We start from the raw sequence: 23,626 nt of genomic DNA, 5'->3' as shown, positions 1-23,626 counted from the left end.
GGCATCCCCTTCGATTACTTACTTAAAAAAATCACTCAATCATGTTCTAAAAGTGTTTGGGGCCTAATGTGAACCAGGAGATTTTTGTAGCCTTTCAAATTTGCCATTAACACAACAGTGTTGAAGTAGGGAGACAGTAGGGAATTCTACATGGTACCTACTAGGAAATTTTCTCAGAGTATCACAAAACTTTGGCTCAATTTAGAATATATATATGAATTCAGGGACTTATTTTTAAAATAGCACAAAGGCAGGCAGACATGAAGCAGGTTACAGAACAGACAGGAAAGGGATGGTTTCATATATGGCAATACAGAAACAGCTCTCTCAGTGATGGAGAGAATCTATTTGTGATCAATACTAGAATTTATAATGTGAAACTGTAGAAGACATGACTCTTCCTAATCAAGAAACCCAAACTTATGCTAAAGGGGATACTTTTCATGGGTTGTTTAATGAAACTTAACCTTCTTTTTTTTCCCCTAAGGCACTGAATCATGATTTGGTAAGGGTATAAAACTTGGTAGTAACAGCATAGCTTCCCAAATTCTTACATCCAGTTTCATGAAAATTTCCAAAATAGGATTTATAAAGCCAGTTTGACAGATGGTTGTGATTCTGATCTTTGTACAAAGAGTGAACTGTCTTATTTGTTTTGATACAATAGATTTTGGCTAATGAAATTCATTCCAAAAATGTCTCATATACTGATTAACTGAGACTGACTCCTTTAAAAGTATTACATTCTGGAACATAGCAGCTAATTAGGAATATTTAGATAGTCAGTTATTTAAACCATCCCCTCAAAGAAAAACAAACCCACAAAATTACAGAAAGGTATTAATGGAGTATAAAAAATATTCACCTTTTTCATAGACTGAAAGCAGAAAGGTTTACGTGTATATTTTTGGGATTAAGTTAACTACAGATGATCTCTATGAATTAAAAGATAACTTTTATAAAACCCTTTACACTATAATGGAATCAAAAGAAAGGATGGGCTAAAAGATATTTAGTACCAGCTACTCAACAATAAAAACAAACTAACCTTGTAATACTAATGTACCAATTAATTTTTTTTCAGCAACTCATTTTATTGCATATACTAATTGCCACGGTGCTGCCCTCCTCCTTGGGCACTGAAAGTTTGCACCTTAATTATGAAGAGAACTACAGTAACCCACAGAGCAAAAGACTAATCAGTATATTAATTCAGGAAATACTCCTTTACTAGTTTGAATTGGAAATACCTGTTCCACTTTTTAATTTTAGGGAATAGTATGCCCTTACTACTAATCCATTCACTTCTTAAATGTTGCCTACAACATGCCTACAAAATTCTGGACACTGATAAAGTTCCCTGCTCTCATGAAGTTTAAATTCTAGCACAAGAGACAGAACGTAAATAATTTCAATGAGTGCTGACCGTCATGGAGAAAACAAAACTAAATATTATGAGAGAATGACCAGGAATAACAAGACAGGATGGTCACGGAAGGCCTCTCTAAGATGATATTAGAGCAGAGACCCGAATAATGAGATAAAAACAAGTCATTTGAAGACGGGGTGAAATAATTTTCTAGGTAAAACGAACGCATGTTCCAAAGAACAGAAAGACATTCATCACAGTCGGCAAAGGGAAAGCGGTTCATGAGATGGGAAAAGAAAACAGAGCTAAGTCACGTAGTGCCTTGTAGACCAAGTAAGGAGGCACAGGGAGGTTTTAAAGAGGGGAGTGATATAACCTGACTTACACTTTTACAACATTACTCTATGCTATGTAGGGAATAGATGTTAGTAGGGCAAAGTGGAAGAAACGAAAAGAAGACTGGAGTCCAGAGAGGCAGCAGGGAGATCTAGATACGAGGGCTGGGGTGAAGAATGGGGAGTGGATGGGTTCAGAACAGTAACTGCAGCTGATAAGAATAAGTGTTATTTATTTATGTCCCATGCCTTTGTTCATTCTTTCATGAGGGGCTTTTTTATTTTCTTTTTCTTTTGTATAGAACCACAGACTCTTACAGCTGGAAGGGACTTTAACAGTATATATTCTAATTCCCTACTTAGGGCAGGAAAACCAGTCTGGTGACTCGGAGAGACAGCCAGAAGGCTTCTACCGACAGATGCTATCTCACACAACTACCTTGTTCTTAAGCAGTTCATTATGATATTACATCGTTCATTATAAATATTGAAATCGGCCTCAGCATTCCATATGTCCGGTCAGCAAGTGCCCACTCTGTGATAATTATGTTCCAGGTGCTATGATAGACTGAGAATTAGGTGGTATCACAAAACTCACCATCTTTAAGCACAGAAATGGAACATTCAATGCAATAAAGAAACCATTTAAATTTTATTTTCTAAGTTACTTACATACATGCCTTCTTCTTTAAGACAATCTTTCAGATATTTGAAGACGACTATAATGTCCCAATACTTCCAAGCCTTCTTTAATTTTTTAACTAATAATCTATTAAATATTTATTGGACACCCATGATAGGACAGGCACTGCCTTAGGTGTTGGGGACACAGTATTTACGCAGTTATTAAATGTCTGTGTCATGGAGCCTATATTCTATTGAGGGGAGATAAGCAAAAAAAGTAAATAAATAAATAAATAAATAAATAGGCAGCATGTCAGGTGGTAAGAAAATAGGTTAAGAAAAAATAGGAAATCTCAGGCAGGTGGGGGTATTGCTATTTGGCATAGACTAGTCAGGAAACGCCTCTGACAAGGGGACATTTAAGTAAAGAACTGAAGAACACTTGCCAGCATTGTACTTGGTCCTAGGTACTAGGTATTAGGTCCAGAGGTAGCAGCGGGGTGAGGCTAAACCCACCCTCAGCAAGTCCATCCTGAGCAAATTATCTTTATTTATTTACTTATTTTTTATCCTCACCCGAGGACATTTTTCCATTTTTTGTTCAGGTAGAGTGGGAGGGAGAGAGAGGAACAGAGAGAGAGAGAGAGAAACATTGATGTGAAAGGAACACATCGAGTGGCTGCCACCCGCACAACCGACCAGGGCCGGGGACAAACTGCAACCGAGGTACGCGCCCTTAGCGGGAACCGAACCCGGGTCTCTCAGGACCGCAGGCCGATGCTCCAACCGCTGAGCCAAACCGGCCAGGGCTGGGCAAATTATCTTTAAATCAAAACCTCAAGGCAAGTAGGAATCACAGGGATAAATTTTATGGATGAGGAAAAATAAGTGCAAAAGCCAGGAAGTAAAGAGAGAACAAAGAGAATAGGACAGGGACGACCAGGCTGCAATGTGGCAAAGCTAAATATCCCAGATATTTCAACTGGAATTTTCAGAACATGGGTCTCTGATGCACCACCCATCTAAGACAGCCCTCTTCTGAGTGTACTTTAATTTCATCCATGTTCCCCTTTGGGGATGGCCTGTCTGCTGCCACTACCTACTTTATTCTGGATGCCGTATTTCTTTCAGGGCAACCTAGAACTGCAGGCATTTATTTGATTTGTCATCTGTTGGGGACACTGAATTTTCCCCCCACATGAAATGGCTGTGAAACAGGTAGGTACTCGAGGTTTCCGAGTCCTGATGGAAGCTTGTGTTCCAGCCGGAGTACTTGGAGAGGGTGGCTCAGGGAGGCAACTGGAGGCAGACAGGTTTGGAAAATGGGCTAATTCTCAGCCTCCTCCTTTTCCTTTTCACAGAGGATACGGCTTCGCTGTGTGTATACATCCTTGCTCCTGCTCTAGTAAGTCGGCTGGGAAAATGTGAAGGCTACATTTCTGCAAATGAAACACATCGATTTTAATGCCCTTTGGGTGTTACTAGGCTCTCTGAAATCACATGATTTCCATTCTTTCGCTAATATAACTGTAACTGATTCTGCAGCCCCAGCAAGTCCCATGGTGAAAAGCAAAAATCTCAACTGTCACTATGTAATTTTATTACCTTTTAATCAAGACTTGACTGCTATCTCTAAGTTTATTTTTGCAGTCCTTCTGTTCTTGGTTTGGGTCTCCCTTGTTTCACTCCAAGCCCACCCTGTTTGTGGCTGCTGCTTTAAAAAGTTCAGTAGTTCTCTGCTGGGAAAGTGGCCCGTTTACAGAGTATCTTCTTTAACTCAGAATTGACAATCCAGAAAAGTAGGAAACAGTGCCAGTAGGACCCATTTAGGTCCCCAAAGGGCTGTGTAGTGTTTTGACAACCGCTCACCATTGTTTCCAATTTGTTGACACACGACTAATGCCTCGCTTAGAGGGTGTCCACCTAAAGCGACTTGGACTGCTCTTCCAGCAGCGAAGGAGGCTCATGCCTCTTCTCCTGATGCCTGATAAGGCAAATATTCCATTTCACACAGGGATCTGGGAAGAATGTGACAGGCAGGTTCTTAAACATGCTTGGGGTTTATTAGGTTTCACTGCTATCTACCACATGCTAGTTCTACTCCCTGCACGTATCAGATAGATAATAATGAACAAATCAAACAAGGTCCTTGCTTTCATGAAGCTTATAGCTTAGTGACGAGTGATACTATAACCACACATTTAGTTAAACTTACAGTTTCACCTCTAAAGCCTTTATCACCTCTGGGTCCCTAAAAGAAAAAAAAAAAAAGATGTTGCTTGAGTGTTACTGATAGTTATTTATCAAATGTAGTTGAGGTTGTATACAGAAACATAACAATTTGTTTTTGTGTTTTTTTTCATCTAGCAAGATTCGTTTAGTAAATTTATATAAAGTCTAGTTTTGTTTTTTTCCCTAAGTAAAGCAAAGTAAGACAGAAACAAGAAAAACAATCTATTGATCTATCATGCTGTCTGTTTTTCAGTCCCTAGCTCCACCTTAAAATGAGACAGGGATAATAAGCTACTTATGTAGTCAATTAGTCAAAACAGCTGATTGACAGTCCAACAGAAAACAAGTTAGAAAGGAAATTACAGGTTAAATTCTTCTAATATTTATTTTCCTCAGCCTATTTTTTTTTTAAATCCTCACCCAAGGACATATTTTCATTTATCATCAGATAGAGTGGGAGGGAGCGAGAGAGAGAGAGAAGGAGAGAGAGACACATTGATGTGAGAGAGACACATCCACTGGTTGCACGACCTGACCAGGGCCAGGGACAAACCACAACTGTCCCTTAGCCTTTGAAAACCTTGTTTCTAGGGAGGCTCCCTTCTCTATCCTCTTCTCTTTCTATCCCTCCTTCTGAGCTGTAGCCCACAGATTTTCATGTTTTATGTACATTTGCATTCAGTTCAAAATATTTTCAAACTTTCCTTTAAACTTTCTCTTTGATCCATGGATTATTTAGAAGTGTGTGGTTTGATTTTCAAGTGTCTGAAGATTTTCCAACTATCTTTGTAGTTTGTCAATTTTTAGTTTAGTTCCTTTGTGGCCAGAGAATACATCTTCAGTTCCTTTTAGTGAAATTTGTTTTATGACCCCAAATCTGATCTATTTTGGTGACGATGCCATGTGCACTCAAAGAGAGTGCATAGTCTGCTGCTGTTGTGAGGATCTACTGCTTTTTGTTTTATTTATTTATTTATTTATTTATTTATTTATTTATTTATTTATTTATTTATTATTTTTTATCCTCACCCGAGGACATTTTTGCATTTATCTTCAGATAGAGCAGGAGGGAGGGAGGGGGGAGGAGAGAGAGAGAAACATCAATGTGAGACAGACACATCGACTGGTTGCCACCCACACAACCCCAACTGGGGCGGGGACAAACTGCAACCGAGGTACGTGCCCTTAGCGGGAACCGAACTCAGGACTGTCTGGTCTGTGGGCCAGTGCTCTAACCGCTGAGCCAAAACGGCCAGGGCTCTACTGCTTTTTAAACTATTAATATTTTTGTGTTCATCCTTGTGGAAATTATGTATGCATTTTAAGTAAAAAAATGAGATAAGACTATTAATCTTTTCTGTAACCCGACTTTATACCATCACAATATAATATGAATGTTCTTCCATATCAATCTACATTCCTCTAGATAATTATAATGTTTACCTGGTATTTAATAAACTATTATAATATCTTGTTGAATTTCCTATTAGATTTTTTCCCCTAATTTTTGTCATGATTATCAATACTGTGATAACTATCCATGTACTTAAAAACAAAATTCTGATAGAAATTGTCCTGAAAGGTTTGCAATCACACGCACAGCGGCAATAAGTGGGAGTGCGTACATCTGAAATGTGCATATATTATCACTCTTTGTTTTTAAACATTTTTTTCCTTACTGATTTTAGAGAGAGAGAAAAGGAGAGAGACAGACAGAAATGTAGATGAGAGAGAACATCGATTGACCGCCTCCTGCATGCCCCCACTGGGGACTGGGCCCACAACCTGGGCATGTGCCCTGACAGGGAATGAAACCGGTGACCTCTTGGTGCATGGGTTGACGCTCAACCACTGAGCCACACCAGGCCAGGCATCAATCTTTGTTAATCTTGCAAGCTAAAAATACTACCTCACTATTTTTTTCTCCATTTATATTAACTTTTTAAATTTCCTATCTTGTCCTTAACCCATGTAAAACTAGAATGTTAACTTTTAAAAACTTATTTTACAATATCTTTACAGAATTTTTTACACTCTTAACCACCTCCAACCCAGTATTAACAAGTTGGTATATATCTCATTATACTTCTTATAATCAAGTATTGACAAATATATTTACAACAGGATGATTGGGCATGGTTTATAATATTGGTATTATATCATATACTCTTCTATGCATCAGAATTTTAATACCTAACAGCACATCATAAAACAACTGCAAGTCAGCCAAACTAGATATAACTAATTCTTTTTTAATATTTGCATTATGTTTCATAATATGGCTAGACCACAAAATATTCAACCATTCTTTTACATATGAGCATTCATGTGATTTTAAGCCTCCCTCCTTCCCCAATACAAACAGTGCTGTGAAAAAAAATCTTTGTAAAATTTCCTTAGTGTATCGAGTGGTTTTATTTCTATGGGACAAATTCCTCTAAGTGGAACTGTTTGGTCAAAGGGTATATATATGTACATATATTTTAATAGATATCTTTCTGTAAAGCTGCAATTCACATTTCTATCAGTGATAAATGAAAGTACTGTTCTTCCTACATCCCATTCTGAGAGGCTGGTTGTAATATCTCATCATTACTTCTAGTTTGCATTTCTCTAATAGTTAGAATAGCATCTGTTCAAATAATTATTGACCTTTAACATTTTTTTTTTTTTACTGTTGAATTCTCTATCTTCATACTAGTTTGTAAGAGCTCTTTATACATTAGCCCACTATGTATGCTTTGCAATTACCTTTTCCCAACTTACAGTTGTACATGAAACAGTTTATTCTTGTATTATTATTTATTATATTAGTTTCCAAAAGAAGAACTGCAAACCTGCTTTCCCCTATCCCTGTATTATTTTGACTTTATTTATTGAATATTTTTCCATATAAAATTTAAAACATTTTAAGTATTCAAATATACTTTTTGTTCTTTTGTAGTTTTCAGACTTCTAATTTTATATGAATGGTCTCCCCAACCCTTAAGCTATATTTTAGTTTTCTAGATAATTTTCTTAGGATTTTAATTATTTCACTTTTTTTTTTTTTTTTTGCATTAAAGTCTTTAAAAGTTCACCTGGGATTTCCAAAAAAAAATTTGGGTGAAATAGGGTTCTAGTTTCTTACACGGTGGTGGGTCTAAAAGTAAATGTAGCTGAGTCCTGGCCAATAGACATAAGAAAAATACAAGGGGAGACTTCTGAAAAAAGTTTTATATTTCCCAAGATAGGGTCACTTTTCACTTTGGGTCATTATGTTTGCATGTGACTCCTCAGAAACTATAGTAACCTTGCTATAAATGTCAGCTATGATGCCAACATTGAGGATGGCAGAGTAGAGATATGCAAACAAGCTGGTTCTAGATAACATGATTGAGTCACTAAATTAACTAAATCTGAAGTATTCTCGTATCTCTGGGCTCCTCATAATGTGACATAGACTTCCTTATTGATACAGCAGTTTGATTCAGGGTTCCTATTACTTGGAGCCATAATCATCCTAGCTGATATACCATTTTTGTTACAATTCAATTCCTATATATTTTGATATCTAATTCTATGCTCTAGCCTATAACACTGATCTATTTGTTTATTTCTTTGTACTACCATATAGTTTCATTTGCAATGACTTTAAAATAATGTTTTCTCATTTAGAAAAGCAAGTCTCTCATCCCTCACCCCTCTTTTCTTTTACAGTGTTTGACCATTCTCAAATGTTTATTCTTTTATAATAAAATTTTCTTAGAGTTTCTTTTTAGAATAGACAAAATAGAATAGAGAAATCTTTTTTTTTTATCCTCACCCGAGGACATTTTCCCACTTTTTGTTCAGATAGAGTGGGAGGGAGAGAGAGGAAGAAGAAGAAGAAGAAGAAGAAGAAGAAGAAGAAGGAGGAGGAGGAGGAGGAGGAGGAGGAGGAGGAGGAGGAGGAGGAAGAAGAAGAAGAGAGAAAGAGAGAGAGAGAGAGAGAGAGAGAGAGAGAGAGAGAAAGAAAGAAACATCAACGTGAAAGGGACACATTGAGTGGCTGCGCCCCACATGAGCAACCAGGGCCGGGGACAAATTGCAACTGAGGTATGTGCCCTTAGTGGGAACCGAATCCGGGTCTCTCTGGACCGCAGGCTGACGCTCTAACTGCTGAGCCAAACTGGCCAGGGCCAGAAAAAAATTTGATGTGTATGCTGAATTTTATAAGGGCCCTGAGGGGCCATTTAAAAATAAAACACTATTAGGTATTTTAATTGAGCCATTTCTTTCTTATGTTTTCCTTGACCAATTAATATTTCACATTTATGACAGAGTACAATCATTCCATAATCAGAACAGTATGTATCCCAAAGTTTGCTGAAGAAATAACCACTGAAATATGAGAATTCTCCCACTTACAATGTCCCATTTAGACTAGGAGCTCTGAGTGGTAAATCCTGACTATCTAGAGAAATGTCGAATTATTCATTTAATTTTTAAAAATTAGAAAGCCAGTAAATTTGGCAGTGAATTCTTCTCTAAACTTACGAAAGAGAATAGTTATACTTAATACTATAAGTATAAAATGGAAGCATCCCATCTTATATTTTAAAACTCGGTGTCTCTATAACACTTTCAAATACTTGAAAATATTGATTTCCTGTAGGGGAAACTTTCTTCCCCAAGTCTTAATTTGCCTCTTTCTACTGTGCTCTTGTTCTTGTGTGTTTAGACCATTATTAGCACTATAAAACTTTTCCAAGACATTTTCCCAAACACTGTCTTATTTTTATCTTACTTCACAGCCAAATTTCTTAAGCACTGGCACATAGTATCATAATTTCTTCAGACATAGTTTGAATGGGGCAGAAAGAGCACTGGTCTTGAAATAAGAAGCATCAGCCATGTAATTCACTAGCTGTATCACCCTGAGTAACTAACCTATAACCCCCAACTATTTCTTTATATTTTAAGTGGAAAAAATAATATCTACTCCAAAAGTTTCTTATAAGAATTTGAGAAAAACTATTATTAAATATTTTTATCTATTTCCTTCCTCACTGCTATCTGTACTCTATAGCTGCAACTTACTCTCTAAAATAGATCACTGTTACCTACGTTCTTGAAACTCATCTAGCTTAACCTTGTACTTTTCTGGTTTGCTCATTCTCACCAACTCTTTCTTTCCATTATAATGGTCACTTCAAATCTTAGCTGTCTGCTCTTCTTTTGTTATACTCTTCCCTTTAGAATACTGGTTCGTTTTATTGCTTTAGTGATAAAGTTCAACCCCTCCTCCCTAACCCCAGTTCTATTTTCCTTTCTCAACTCCCATTTTAATGCCTACCTCACTATACTATATACCTTCTTCATTACACACGTTTTCTAAGTTCTCAGGAATCACCTTCCTGATGAAAATGTACATCTATTTTGCCCTTTGCTTCTCAAATACCCAGGGTAATCCTTTGTGGATTACTCTAGAAATAAGATTAAGGAAAAACAAAAGACCTATATTGTGACAAACTTACAGTTCTACCTGTTGGGCCTGTTATACCTTCTCTGCCACGGGGACCAGTGTTTCCCTGTTGGAGTAAAAGGAAAACAGTTAGTCTCATTGCCAGTATAATTCAGAAAAGTTCTAGAAAATTCCTTGTGCAATGGTAAAACAGTCCATGTCTGCATAATTTCAGTTTCTATGATAAAGTCTTATAGTGTTAGCAGAAATCATAGTAATTTTAATTTGTAGTATGCATCAGAATTCTACATATTATAATAGTTTCCTATCAGGAGAGTTATATTGGTATAATTCCCCACAAACTGATACATCAGCATTACAATTTTTATGTACAGGTATTGGTAACTTCAATAATGCCATTTTATGTGTGCCATTATATTAAAATGCAAGTACTTTATATAAAAATACTACATAGACTGATAAGCAAAATTTTGCATAAATTACTTTACAGAAGTTGAAGGAACATGCAGCATGGAATTGAGAGAAAGTATGAGAAAGAACCAGAGAGCACCCTATGTGACAAACTAAACTTTAGTTTCTTGATCTGTAAAATAAGACTGCCTACTTCATAGGGCCACTGTGAGAATTAAAAGTGGCAAACTATTTTGAAACTGTAACCTTTTATTTGATAACTATGATAACCTTGAATAAGCTGTATCTTTGGTCTACTCCTCCCAAATTAGGTATAAAACCTATCTTAATGAATACAAACTACCTAAGTTAGTTATTTTTCCCTCACTCTCCACCTGAACTTCCACTGGCTACGAATTTCAGACTTTACGGCTTGCATTTAACCTGGAATACATAAATGTAGATATCTAACAGGCTTTCTCTTTTTCCAATTTCTGACAAGGTACAGAAAATACTATCAACTGAGAACATTATAATGCCATGCAGTCCATTGGCAGAGAACTTTAATATTAAGTTGGTTTACAATGAGAATTACCTGATTCTCTAAAAGTAATCTAATGAAATACCTTAAACACAAAGACTTGGGGTGGTGAACACACAATGCCATATACAGATGGTATATTACAGAACTGTACACTTCAAACCTATATAATTTTATTAACCAATGCCACACCAATACATTCAATAATATTTAATAAAAAACACAAAGATACACTTTAAGTAAATAATTTTTTAAAATTTTCAACCGAAGGTATTTTTTCCATTGATTTTTAGAAACAGTGGAAGAGAAGAAGGGGCGGGGGGGCGGGGGGGGGAGAGAGAAACATCAAAGTGAGAGAGACACATCGATTGGTTGCCTTCTGCAAGTGCTCCCACTGGGACTGGGGATCAAACCTGCAATTCAGGTACTTGCCCATGACTGGGAATCAAACCTGCCTCCCCTCTGTGCAAGGGCCAACACTCCAACCACTGAGCCACACTAGCCAGGGCTTTAAGTAATAATTTGTAAGTATGGAACCCAAATCTCAAAAATCCACCATCAAATCAAGAGAGTTGATTTCTTAACCTAATGAAATATATCTTTCAGACTGTTTTTTTGCTGAAATAAAAAGTCAAGAAAACTTTAATCTAATAAACTTGTCTGTGATCTGACGCTCTGAAATAATGCTTTGTTAAAAGAATGGAGAGGTATATATGGACTCTAGAAAAGGTAGTCCAAAAGAGCCAAAAACTGTCAATAGTTATCTAAATGTATCAAAAGATGAATGTTATGGTTGGTACCAGTTAACTACTAAATACACATTTGAAATGGAGGACAATTAATCCAGATTTCCTACTCCAATTAATTTAATTTACTTAATTATCAAGTATTTATTGATTATTGAGCAAGGACTAGGCAGTAGGCCACTTAATATCCATTCTATATCTTATTTATGCAATTAGAAAGCAACCTTCCAAATATTTGCTCAATCAGTTGTGGATTCAAATTCTAGTTCCTCTACATAAGAGCCATATATGGCCTTGAGGCACAGACTTAGTGTCAGAGACTTAGTTTCCCCACCTGCAAAATGGGGATAAATAGCACATCTTACAAGATTTTTATGAGGAGTAAATGATATAAGGGACACAAACTGTACATCAGTATCAGGTACATAATAGTCTTTGGCTAAATATTAACCTATCAAGACTTTTCACTTGACTCTGTAATGACTTAACAAAGGAACATCCACACTTCATTTACTATTTGTGAGCTAGTTATCAGAACTTTACTACTGGTGAGCTGATAACAGTTCTGGAGCTGCAAAGAAATACAGATGCTAGGACAGATGTCAGGCAGTCAGATTCTCTTTGATAAAACCAAGAGAGAAGTTAAATAATTGAGAACTTAATAAAATTAGAATGAATATATTTTAATTAGTGGGAAACTTAATATATGTAAGAACTTAGAGCAATATTTATCATAGAGAAGCCTATCAGATATAACCCACTTGTGAATAGTCAAGAATTTGACTTTTTATAAAAGCACCAACTTTTCATGGTTCTTTAGAAATCATAAAAATAACTAATAAATTTACACCTGAAGAAATGTTGAGAAGGGTCTTTAACTAAACATTTCCCATGACAACATGGCTCTTTGTATTATTGAAAAAAATTTATTGTAAAAGGTAGGGAAAAGGTATAGAATTTAAAATATTTGACTTTTTATTTAATATTCTACACAAGACAGTGGTTTTCAGTTGTCAAGTTCTTCAAGAGTCCTTTTTCTCCAGCTGAATTGCTTTCCTTCTTCCTCTCTGCTCACTCTCTCCACCCTTGCCCTAGCAACTGCTGTAAAAGTCATACAGGTATTCTACTACCACAATCAAAACATTGTTTGACATTTTATAGCTTTATTTCTTTTCAGTTTTATACATCATATCACCAATCAGGAGACCATGATTAATAAAAATAAAAACAAAACCCCTAAAAGCAACCCCTTCCCCAAACAAACCAATAACCAGTAGTTACTAGTGGCTTATCTATCTTGTTCATATTCTCTATGGTTTGCAATTCCAGACACTAAACAGCTAGTTGGAGTTTTTCAGACCCTGATCTTTGCAGCTTTTAAAGCAGTCCCTCATCACTCTCTGGGGATACCCACCCTTGAACTGGGGAAACATGGCTATTGGGAAAATCTTTCAAAGTGTGGTCTGAGGAACTCTGGTCATATAGAGAAGCCTCCTTCAGGTGGTGCGTGAGGGTGGTCTCTGGTTGTATTAATGCTTATAACATAATACTGCTTTATGTTTTTGCTCCTAGTGTGAGTTAATAAACACATTAGCCAGTATTCACATTAATTCTGATGATTTTTTTTTAAGTAAAAACTGGAAAATGTGGGTGGTCCATGGGGTCTTTTGCTCACACTAATATATAGACTGAAGAAGGTTGAGAACCTCTGCATGTGCCCTAGTAAGTTTCTATATTAAAAGTCATTTTATTAAGTCATTAATTTAGAGTATATTAATTTTAGAGTTGTTAATCCCAATTCCTATAATCAGAAAGATTCACAACGCCTGGGCAGACAGAATGACTTTATACTTACTCTCTGTCCAACAGGACCTTTAGGACCCGATATTCCAACAACACCAGCATCTCCCTCAGGACCCTAGAAATACAATAAAAAACAAAAAGTCAATCCTTAGCTCTGTAGAAACATTTTACAAATGAAATAATCTTGTACCAACATACTCAGAATTGCTTTTGAAAAACAGAATGTGACAGTTGATGAACATGCTGAAGTTTTTTGGAGGAATTGTACTCAGGCCCGCGATTTACTTTGAAATACACCAAACATGGAATAAGAAAGGAAGAGAGGGATAGATAGATGGATAAGTACATGATAAAACAAGTAGAGTAATGGAAAAATAAGAAAGGAAGAGAGGGATAGATAGATGGATAAGTACATGATAAAACAAGTAGAGTAATGGAGAAGGGACAAAAGCAAATCAGTCAATAAAATAGCTAGGAAAATATATAGTTTTATAATTAACATATTTAAAACTCAAATATATAACTCTGTACTAACTAAAATTTTGCATATTAAAAAAATAAAAGCTCAAATCAGAGACCAAATATTGGTATTTTAACATCTTTTTTTCCTGGGTAGCTAGAAGACTAGCAGAAAATTATGTAAACATACTTTGGGGCCTGGAAATCCTTGGAAACCTGTCAGACCTTGAACACCGTGTTCTCCCTGCAATGAGAACAGATATGACAGTGATTATTGCGCAATGGTGTTCTAGTCTCTAGACTAACTGCTCAGTGAATTTCTGAGTTGGTACATACAGGCTGCCCTTTCAGGCCAGGCTCTCCGTATGGTCCTTGATCACCTTGTGCTCCTCGCTGACCCCTTTTACCCTGAATTCCAGGTTGACCAGGTAACCCTTGTTCACCCTAGGGACAGGAAAAGAAAGGTGATCTTGAATTTAGAACCTAAAAATGTATTAGCTTTTAAATGAAACCCAAATAGAACTCATCCTTAGGCACAGAACAAGGCACTGGGGAAGTCGCATTCTGCATGACCATCCTCCCCACCAATGTTTTCCACATAAGTAATGCTGGATTATAATGAGTGTGGCAGTGGAGAAAGAATTCCAAGGGCTATACTCCCAAGTGTGGAAAGAGGAGGGAAGGTGATTCCTACAAATCTAGGAGGATAGAGGGGCTACAAAAGAGAATGCTGAGGTTGTAGTGTATGGGAGGGGGGTGTTTATATGTAATAAAACTTGTGTTTTATCTGAATTGATATTATTTCTCTGTGTTTCTTTACCATACAGAGATTTCAGCTATGTGGTACCAGAAACAGAGAAGTCTTCAGAAGTGTGAACCCTGGTTTTTTCCAGGATAATTATTTGATTCCATCATTACGAAATGTCCATTATCTGTTTCCTAAGATTCCTTTGCTATCAACTCTCTTTATCCCTTCAAAGTTCACTCTAAATATATATTTAATCACTATTATTTTAAGTCAATTATTTTTAAAATTTTATTTTGTTTTTGAAATGAGAGTGGCGATAGTTTTCACACCATTTCTAAAAATAAATGTAGGAATCAGGTGGAGTTTAGAGACTGGTTAATGAAAACATGATGCTTGGTAAACTTTGACTGAAGAGTCTTTAAGATTAGCAAATTATCACTCACTGTCTTGAGACAAAGACACAGGACTGGGATTTGACATATATGGGTTCTTTTTACTACAGATTCATACATAAGAGCTAGAGATCTGCCTTATTTTAGCATTTGCTCAGCTTTGTTGAGTTGGGGTGGGAAGGAATATTTATGATATAAACATTAACAGGGGGTTCAAACTTTAAATAGTAAGCATCTAGGTTATCATTATCAGTTGCCCTGTATAGGGCAGAATATCTGAAAATTCTTTAGAAGTGGAACTGTGAATATCAAATTAAGAAGTAATCATGATGAGGGTGTCAATGTCTTAATCCTAGGCCTTTGTGAAACAGCTTTAGACACTGGACTAATGTCTTGGCTGTCTGGGTCACTTCTGCATTGAGATATTTCTAAGAGAAGTTTGTTTGGAAAGCCTGTTGACATGTGACAAGACTCTATGCAATGAATGTCAAACAAGACGTTAATTACTGTCACTCTGACTCTAAGAAATAATCTGTACCTTTATCAGATTTATTAATTGGTTGGGTTCAGACTTAAAGAAACAGAGAGTGTATCTGAGAAAGTATGCATCTGGAAGTAAATACGATTTTTCTGTTTTGGAGGAGAAGATGGAGGACAGAGAGAAAAAAAAACAAAACAAACAAACAAACAAAACCCAGAAATGAGTACAGGAGCATTTTTTGAAGCATTTTTCAGTCCTGGGTTAACGAGCTGTTTTGGCAAATTACACGCACTGTAATGGGAGACGGACACGTCAAGGCCACACGCTTTCCTTTCATCCTAATGTGTTTTTATTATTAGCCAAATTTCATTAAAAGCTATAACCTCACCATCCTGTGATGGAGCCAATGAACTCAGGACCAGCAAGGATGGTCAACACTGCTCACCCATCAGAACAAAACATCCAAGTACCTGTGGGCCTAGGACTCCCGGGCTTCCCGGCAGGCCTGATGAACCCTTTGCTCCTCGAGGGCCTGGAGACCCAGCCAGTCCTGTTCTTCCTGGGCTGCCTCTCATGCCCTAAATAGCATAGATAAGAAATGAAAACGGGGGCAGTTCCTAGAAAATCCATCCAGAGGCTTAATAAATGTAGGAGGGTTTGCTCTTGTGAAATGCCACTGTTAACATACTACCCAGATTTGGGAGTTATCCTGGGCTTCTTTCCCAAATAACTGAAATGTTTAAATACTGTTTTGGCCCACCTAAAATCTCTAATTATAGTGAATGTAATAGTCTTGGGTTTTTAGGATGAAAATACTGAGGCAGCACAAAGTCCACCAATATCTTCTGCCTTAAGCAGCCTATGTGTGAAGTACATTTGCTGTATTCTAACTTTTTGTATTATACTCTGGTGTATACGGCAACTCTAATAAGTGATTAGTATCTCGTTAAGAAGACTATTCTGCCCTAGCCAGTGTGGCTCAGTTGGTTGAACGTTGTCCCATGCACTGAAAGGTCTCCAGTTCGATTCCCAGTCAGGGTATATGCCCAGGTTTTGGGTTTGATCCCAGGTTGGGGTGTATGTGGGAGGAAACTGATGTCTCTCTCTCTCTCCTTCTCCTTTCCTATCTCTCTAAAAGAAAAAGCAATAATAACATTTAAAAAAAAAGAATATTCTGGTGGATGTTAACTAGGTTTATTGTGATCATTTCTCAAAATATACATATATTGCATGATTATATTGTACACCTGAAACTAATAAATGATAAATGTTCATGATATCCCAATAAAAATAAAATAAGCCGATTTTATTCCTTAATCACACATGATTCCAGAAAGTTTACTGCAAACAGTGTGATCGGGAATAAAGTTAAATAAGCAAACAGTATTTCCTCAAGGCCAAATCTTAAAATAAGGTTGGCAAACTATGGTTTGCAAGCCAAATTCCATCCATCACCTGTTTTTGTAGAGCCCATGAGCTAAGAATAGTTTTTACATGTTTATGTGTTGAAAAAATTAAAAGAATAACATTTCAAGACATAAAAATGACATGAAGTTAGAGTTTCAGTTTCACTGGGACACAGCCCTGCTCATTCATGTATGTACTGTCCAGGGCCCGTTCGCATGGGAGGTGGAGGGAGCAGCTGTGGCCGAGGCTGCAGGCAGCTTCGCTGCTCCACACGGCTGCCTGTTGCACTGCACACCTCAGGGATAGGGTCGGGACTGACCTGACAATGTTTCAAGGGGAACACACGCTGACTTCCTGTGACATGTTATTTTATTTGTTTGAGTATCGGTGCATATCAGTCATGTCAAAACAACCAAAGGAAAAAGAAACTGAACTTTGCATGTTGTGTGTTTAAAGCATGGGGAAGTGTGGATTATCTTGTTGTCAAATTAGACGTCAGAGCTTTGTGTTCTTCATCCAATGACTATAGTTGCGCTAGAGATAAAATACAATATATATCAACATTATTAGACCAAGCATTTGACACAATATTTCTACTTCACAGGGAGGAATGTGACAGTTATAGAAATTAGAAAATTTAAAATGGGGTATCTTATTGCAACAGACCCCCCCCCCAAATAATAACAATAAAAATAAAAATAAATTTGCAACTAAAATAAGATTTTAGATGGTTCATTTGTTAGCCCAGCAAGGAAAGTCACTTCTTGATTTAATTAAATTGTGTAGCAATAATAAACTTGTTTTAGATGTTAGCCTTTTGTTAGGAACAGATGCTTAAAGTTGTTGAAGACATTGGAGCAGCATCAATAGTCAATTAATAAAGAAAGAAAAAGCCTTGGAATGATTTCTCTTGCCTCTTGATGAATCCACAGATGATAGTGCAGTAGTTTCCCCTTATCCCAAAGCGATGCATTCCAGAACTCGGAATGGGTGCCTGAAACCGTGAATAGCACTGAACCCTATATGTGCATACTATGTTTTTTCCTAGACGTACATATCTATAATGAGATTTAATTTACTAAGTAGGCACAGTGGAGACTAACAGTAACTAATAATAAAACAATTGTAACAATATACTATAATAAAAGTTATGTGAATGTGGTCTTCCTCAAAATATCTTATTGTACTGTACTCACTTTTTCACCCAGAGGAAGTACTTTATGGCTTCCCTTTAGTGTAAGTGAATTGTCAGCATCACTATTCTTGTGTTTTGGAGCCATTATTAAGTAAAATAGGGTTATTTGATCACAAGCACTGCCACACCCAGCAGATCTGTGGGTTGCTTGCAAGGTCCTGAATATCCTATCCTTGGATGTATTATACAAGTCATTGGTGCCACAGCAGCAGGACAAGCATCGCATGACAGATTATGCTAGATGATTTTAGGATACAGCAGTCCAGAATTCTAAAGTAGTACCACTTCCTCTCACTTTACTTGTTTTTTTTTTTTTTTTAATTTTATGTTTTTATTGATTTTTTTAGAGAGAGAGGAAGGGAGAGAGAGAGATAGAAACATTGATGTGAGAGAGAAACTTCGATCAACTGCTTTCTGCACACACCCCACTGGGGATCGAGCCCCAACCCACGCATGTGCCCTGACTGGGAATTGAACTGGGACCCCTCAGTTCATGAGACAGCGCTCAACCCACTAAGCCACACCAGCTGGGCTCCCCTCCCCTTTCTTGTAATTTTAGAGACCTTTATTCTGCAACAGAAAAAAAATAATGGTGTATTTCAGGCGATACATAGACAGATACTCCTGAAGTCGATAGGTATTTTTAGGTGAGAATAATAAGGATGTTAGGATTAACTGTATACTAGAAACTTTATTCCAGTTGCAGTGCTATCAGACACATAATACAACACAATGAATATGTTCCAAGTTTTTCACTGTTCATATTGGTTTCTTAGAGAGAAATCTGAGGACAGTAGCAGAGTGTTCTGTACAAAGTTCCAAACAATGTTTCATACAAGTAGAGAACAAATATTTCTTATTATGAACACACAGATGGATGAGTAATTTTGCTTTCAAGAGAAACAGATGTTAATCCCTAGGCATTCTTTCCAATGTCTTAAAAATGATTTGACTAAAACTCATCAGCAAAGGGTAAGTCATTCTGAGACAATTTAAAAAATTTTTTAAAAATCACAATTATTAATTTGTTCAGAGATGCTGAAACCAGTAAACAATTTACCTAAGTCTTATAAAAGTTAATAGAATGATTAGAGTATATGATGTCTCTCATGGCCAGAGATTTCTATTATCCTCAGATATGAGCCCAACTACCTGCTTAAATTACTTTTTTATTCAGATATATTTGACATATAGTATTGTGTAAGTTTAGGGGTACATCGTGTTGGTTTAATCCATTTATATTTTGTAATATGATTAATACAGTACCCTAGATAATACCTTTATCATGTTACATATTTATTACTTCTTTTTTTGTTGTTTTTAGAACAGTTAAGATTTGGTATCCGAGCATCTTTGAAGTTTATAATACAGTATTCTTGACTCTAATTACTGTGTGGTGCATGAGCTCTCCAGAATTTATTTATCTGAAAGTTGTAAATTTGGTCCCTTAAATTGGTTTTAAACTCTGCAGATGAGTGTCAATTTTTGACAAGATTGAAAATGATGGCTCCTTAAGGCTTAGATTCTAAGAAAACACATCTTTGGGTCAGTAATAACGACAATACCAACCACAGGAGTTACTTTTATTGAGTGTCTTCCACATATCAGAAACTATATCGACAGTATGGTTGAACTGTTTTATTTAATCTGATGTCAGTTAAGGAAAGAAGATGGAGTTGCCTTTACTTTGACTTTCCTGTGGGGGAAGAAAGGAGTCATTTAGGTATCAGTCTACCTTCATTTTGGAACTGATCTTTCCATTCATGGAAAGATCTGAGAAAAAAATGGGGCTATATGTACACATTTACAGACACAGAGACAGATTTTGGAACAATGATGACTGGTTTGAATATAATAGTGAAACATAGCAAAGAGAATGTCACTTTGTTATTCCCCAGGCTCTTTGCTTTAGCTGCCTTATTCTCATTAGGACTAAAACAAATACATTAAGAAATAAGTAAGAAAAAAAATGGTTTATTATAGGCAACAATAGAAATCCATATTTAAAAGAGGACTAGCAAAGGAATATTATTTTAAAAACTGTGTTGAGTGAAATGCTAAATATTTTTTATGTTAATTGATTTTTCAACAGTAGAATGTTAAATTTAAAATGACACTGAATTTCAAATTAGTTGATGTTTTTCTTCAAGATACTAGCCTTGAAATTACTAGAAAAACATTTTTTTCCTTTCCTTACTGCCAAGTATCTTCTATGCTCATAGCATCACGTTGATATAGTTATTTACTATGTGAGAATATTGTAATTAAAATTAATTTACTTTCTACAGTACAAAAAGTAACTATGATGCCCTGATGTTTTTTTTTTTTTTTTTTTTTTTTTACATTATTAGACAACATATATACTATATTTTTGGTTAAGCCAGCAAACCAATGAGTTATAAAAGTAATACTTTACTTCCTTTACTCCAAGTTACTAAAACACTTCTGTTTAAGTAGAAATTTCTCATTTTATTTGGTTTACTAAATATATCCCTCTTAGGAACAAATTGGCTGTTTAAAAATATGTGGGATAGTAATTATTAGGTGATTATATTTGAGGCTACATTATACATAAATAATGTAGCATTCATATATTTTCCTACAGTGCCAAGCATAAGTAATGTGGCCAAATGCTAGAAATAAGATTTATGAATGGACTGTATACTAAAGTTAGGAGGTAACTTGAACTTTGAATTTCTAAACATATTAAAGCTTATGGAACTCAGAGCAGGGTTGAGGCAAGTCTTAAGGTTGTGAAGACAAGTCTGCTTGACTTAGGTCCATTCCCAAGAGTATACAAAACTAACTCTTGTTCAGCCTTAATGAATACAGGTATTTCAACACTGTATTACCTCACAGAAATTATTTACACATTTCCATTAGAGCTACTGGTAGTTTATTAATCCTGCAAAATGGACGGTGGAAATGGCACTATAACATTGAACAAAATTAGTACATCATATGAGATCTCCTTTACTCATAATCACAGGACTAACAGGGACTCAAAGAGGATATTTTATCTATACTTTAGCTCTTAGACATGTCTAGGTTCACATCATGGTGGAAGATTCAACATTGATATTTATTATATAAACTAACAAATCTATCTCCACACTATCTTATTTGATCCTCCAATAATCCTGTGAACATGCCAAACTCTTCCTGACTGCAGGAATTTTCATTTTAGTTCCTTCCTATGGTATGTTCTTCTTTCGTTCTTCATATACCTGGCTCAGTCTTACCTTTAATTGTCAGCTGAAGCATACCCTTCTCAGTGTGGCCTCCATGGTCTGCTTCATCCACAATGTTCCCCATTATGCTCTATATCAAAACCCTATTTATTTCATTCAGAGCACTTACCACAATTCGGAATTAACTAATTTGTTTATTTATAGACTATTACCCAATGATTTGGTTGATCCATATTAAATTGTAAGTTTTTTGGAGGCTGGGGTCAAAACAGTCAAATGTCATCAATTTCTTGCTGTTCCATGAGGATAGTTCTTTGCCCATCACGTTCACTGCCCTATTCCTTAACTCCTGGCTCTGTTAGGCCCTACACAAATATTTGTTGAATGAATGTTAACTTAACCATGAATATTTAATATTATTAAAATATGATAATCCAATAAGTCCACTCTGTGTACTAAGCATTTTACAGCACATGTGAGGAGAAAGGTAGAACATAAAACTGGATATGTAAACAGAGGTCAGATTATGAAGGAACAATTATTCCACAAAGAGCATGAATTTAATTGAATTGGGTGGGAGTCACTGAAGACTCAACTAGGAAAGTTAATCCTTTAGCAAATCTTTCATTTTGTTGCTAATAAGAAGCCAAATGGACTGAGCTTCCTTTGCTCTGGAAGAGTTCCTAATGAGTAAAAAATGGGCCAAAACAAGCAGCAAGGGGGAGAAGAGGGAGAAAGTAGTAATCAGGATAAGTCATAACTGGATAATCAATCTCTTAATAATCAAGAGTTGACAGGATTTGCTGAATGTAGATCTGGCCAATGCAGATATATTTCTTTCTTCAAAATACTGAGAAGCAATAAATGTATCTTCTTAGAAACAGAAATTTCTTTAATGTGACTAGCTCATGGATTAGAGAATGCACAGCCCAGACAGGTGGCAGGGCTCTGGTGCTTCTAATAGAAACTTCCACGGTGGTCCTGCTACTCTATGCTTGGATTATGAGTGGGCTGATGAAGTGTGCTTTTCCTTTTCATACTGGACACAGTCCACAAGTGGAAAACTCAAAACTTTCAATGTTCTTTTAGGACAAGCATCTCCTTTGAGGCAGCATTTATGCCTATGTTCACCTGACAGACTGCAAAGTCAAGATTGAAAGGCCTTGATTTGTCCTAAATCAAGTTGGTAGTTTTTTCTCTTTCCCTTCTTCCCAATAACCAATTTTATTAGTTGCAGGGGGGAAAAAAGTTTGGTAAGCCTTCATTTTGATGACAAATGGATTTATGATCTTTGCAGAGAGAAGTTGTTTTCCTTTTTCATAAATGATTGAGGCACTATGCTTGTACAGAAGTCCAACTCAATGAAAACAGCATGTGGCCTCATTTACTACAGATGTGCTCAGTTGACTAGTCTCAAAACACTCATTTCTACAGAAGGAAATTCACACAGGCAACTGTGAACCTACCCAATACTATCCCTCGGTTATAGTCATGTGACCTTGGAAAAAACCATTCAAACTGCAGAGTGAATACTCTAGGAATTCTTTAACTCCTTGGCCACATCAAAACAAAAACAAAAACAAAACACCAAAAACAAACCAACAACAACAAAAACAAATCCCGAAACAAAGAACATTGTTTAGAAAAATCAGGCAGTTGCATAATGCTAGAAATCCCAGAATAAATATTTTTCTCAGTGGAAAAATCCAATAGTCTTTAAACGTAAGCCAAAAATAAACACCACAGTGCCATGATTTAAAAAAAAAAAAAAAGGCCATGGAAAGATGTCCTTATCCTTTGTTGAAAATATTTCAGAGAATTTGCTAGTATTCAGAGACGGTATTACTCTCTGAAGTACTTTTTCTATGAACATAGTAGGTTTTAGAAGTAATGATCTTAGAAATCATATTTCCTAATGATCTGTTTAGCCACTGCTACCTAATCTCATTGAACAGACATTATCATTCAACTTTCACAGCAAATATTCTACAGAGAGCAGATACATTAGAAAACATCTCCATATTCATAAATACCAAAATAAACCTTGGGGTTAAAAGGGGGATTCCTCAAGGAAAAGTTATTTTGTTTTTATTTTGATGGACATAAAACACTTTAATACTTAATGGCATCCTGTTACTCTAAATATGCATATAAAATTTTTGTAACTTACTCTTTCAAAAAACTAAAAAGTAAGACATTATGGTTTATGATCTGATAAATCATTGCTTACTAATTGTAATGCCAGACATCATTCAACTTCATGGCCC

The 23,626-nt window shown here is 36.1% G+C and overlaps 1 protein-coding gene across 1 annotated transcript in view; it reads right to left on the bottom strand.

Moving 5' to 3' along the window:
• Nucleotides 1-23,626, bottom strand: part of COL24A1 (collagen type XXIV alpha 1 chain) — a 339,879-nt gene that overhangs the window by 26,503 nt on the left and 289,750 nt on the right. Inside the window, exons 49-54 of the mRNA XM_036256775.1 lie at nucleotides 16,037-16,144; nucleotides 14,282-14,389; nucleotides 14,136-14,189; nucleotides 13,539-13,601; nucleotides 10,059-10,112; nucleotides 4,544-4,579 (exon numbers count right to left, since the gene is read on the bottom strand). Coding sequence (XP_036112668.1) covers nucleotides 4,544-4,579; nucleotides 10,059-10,112; nucleotides 13,539-13,601; nucleotides 14,136-14,189; nucleotides 14,282-14,389; nucleotides 16,037-16,144 — 423 coding nt within the window. The remainder of the gene's footprint in view (nucleotides 1-4,543; nucleotides 4,580-10,058; nucleotides 10,113-13,538; nucleotides 13,602-14,135; nucleotides 14,190-14,281; nucleotides 14,390-16,036; nucleotides 16,145-23,626) is intronic.

The sequence above is a fragment of the Molossus molossus genome, unplaced genomic scaffold (assembly GCF_014108415.1).
Source record: "Molossus molossus isolate mMolMol1 unplaced genomic scaffold, mMolMol1.p scaffold_m16_p_12, whole genome shotgun sequence".
Taxonomy (NCBI): domain Eukaryota; kingdom Metazoa; phylum Chordata; class Mammalia; order Chiroptera; family Molossidae; genus Molossus; species Molossus molossus.
The sequence above is the reverse complement of the archived record's forward strand: the minus strand, read 5'-3'. Positions and strand labels throughout refer to the sequence as shown.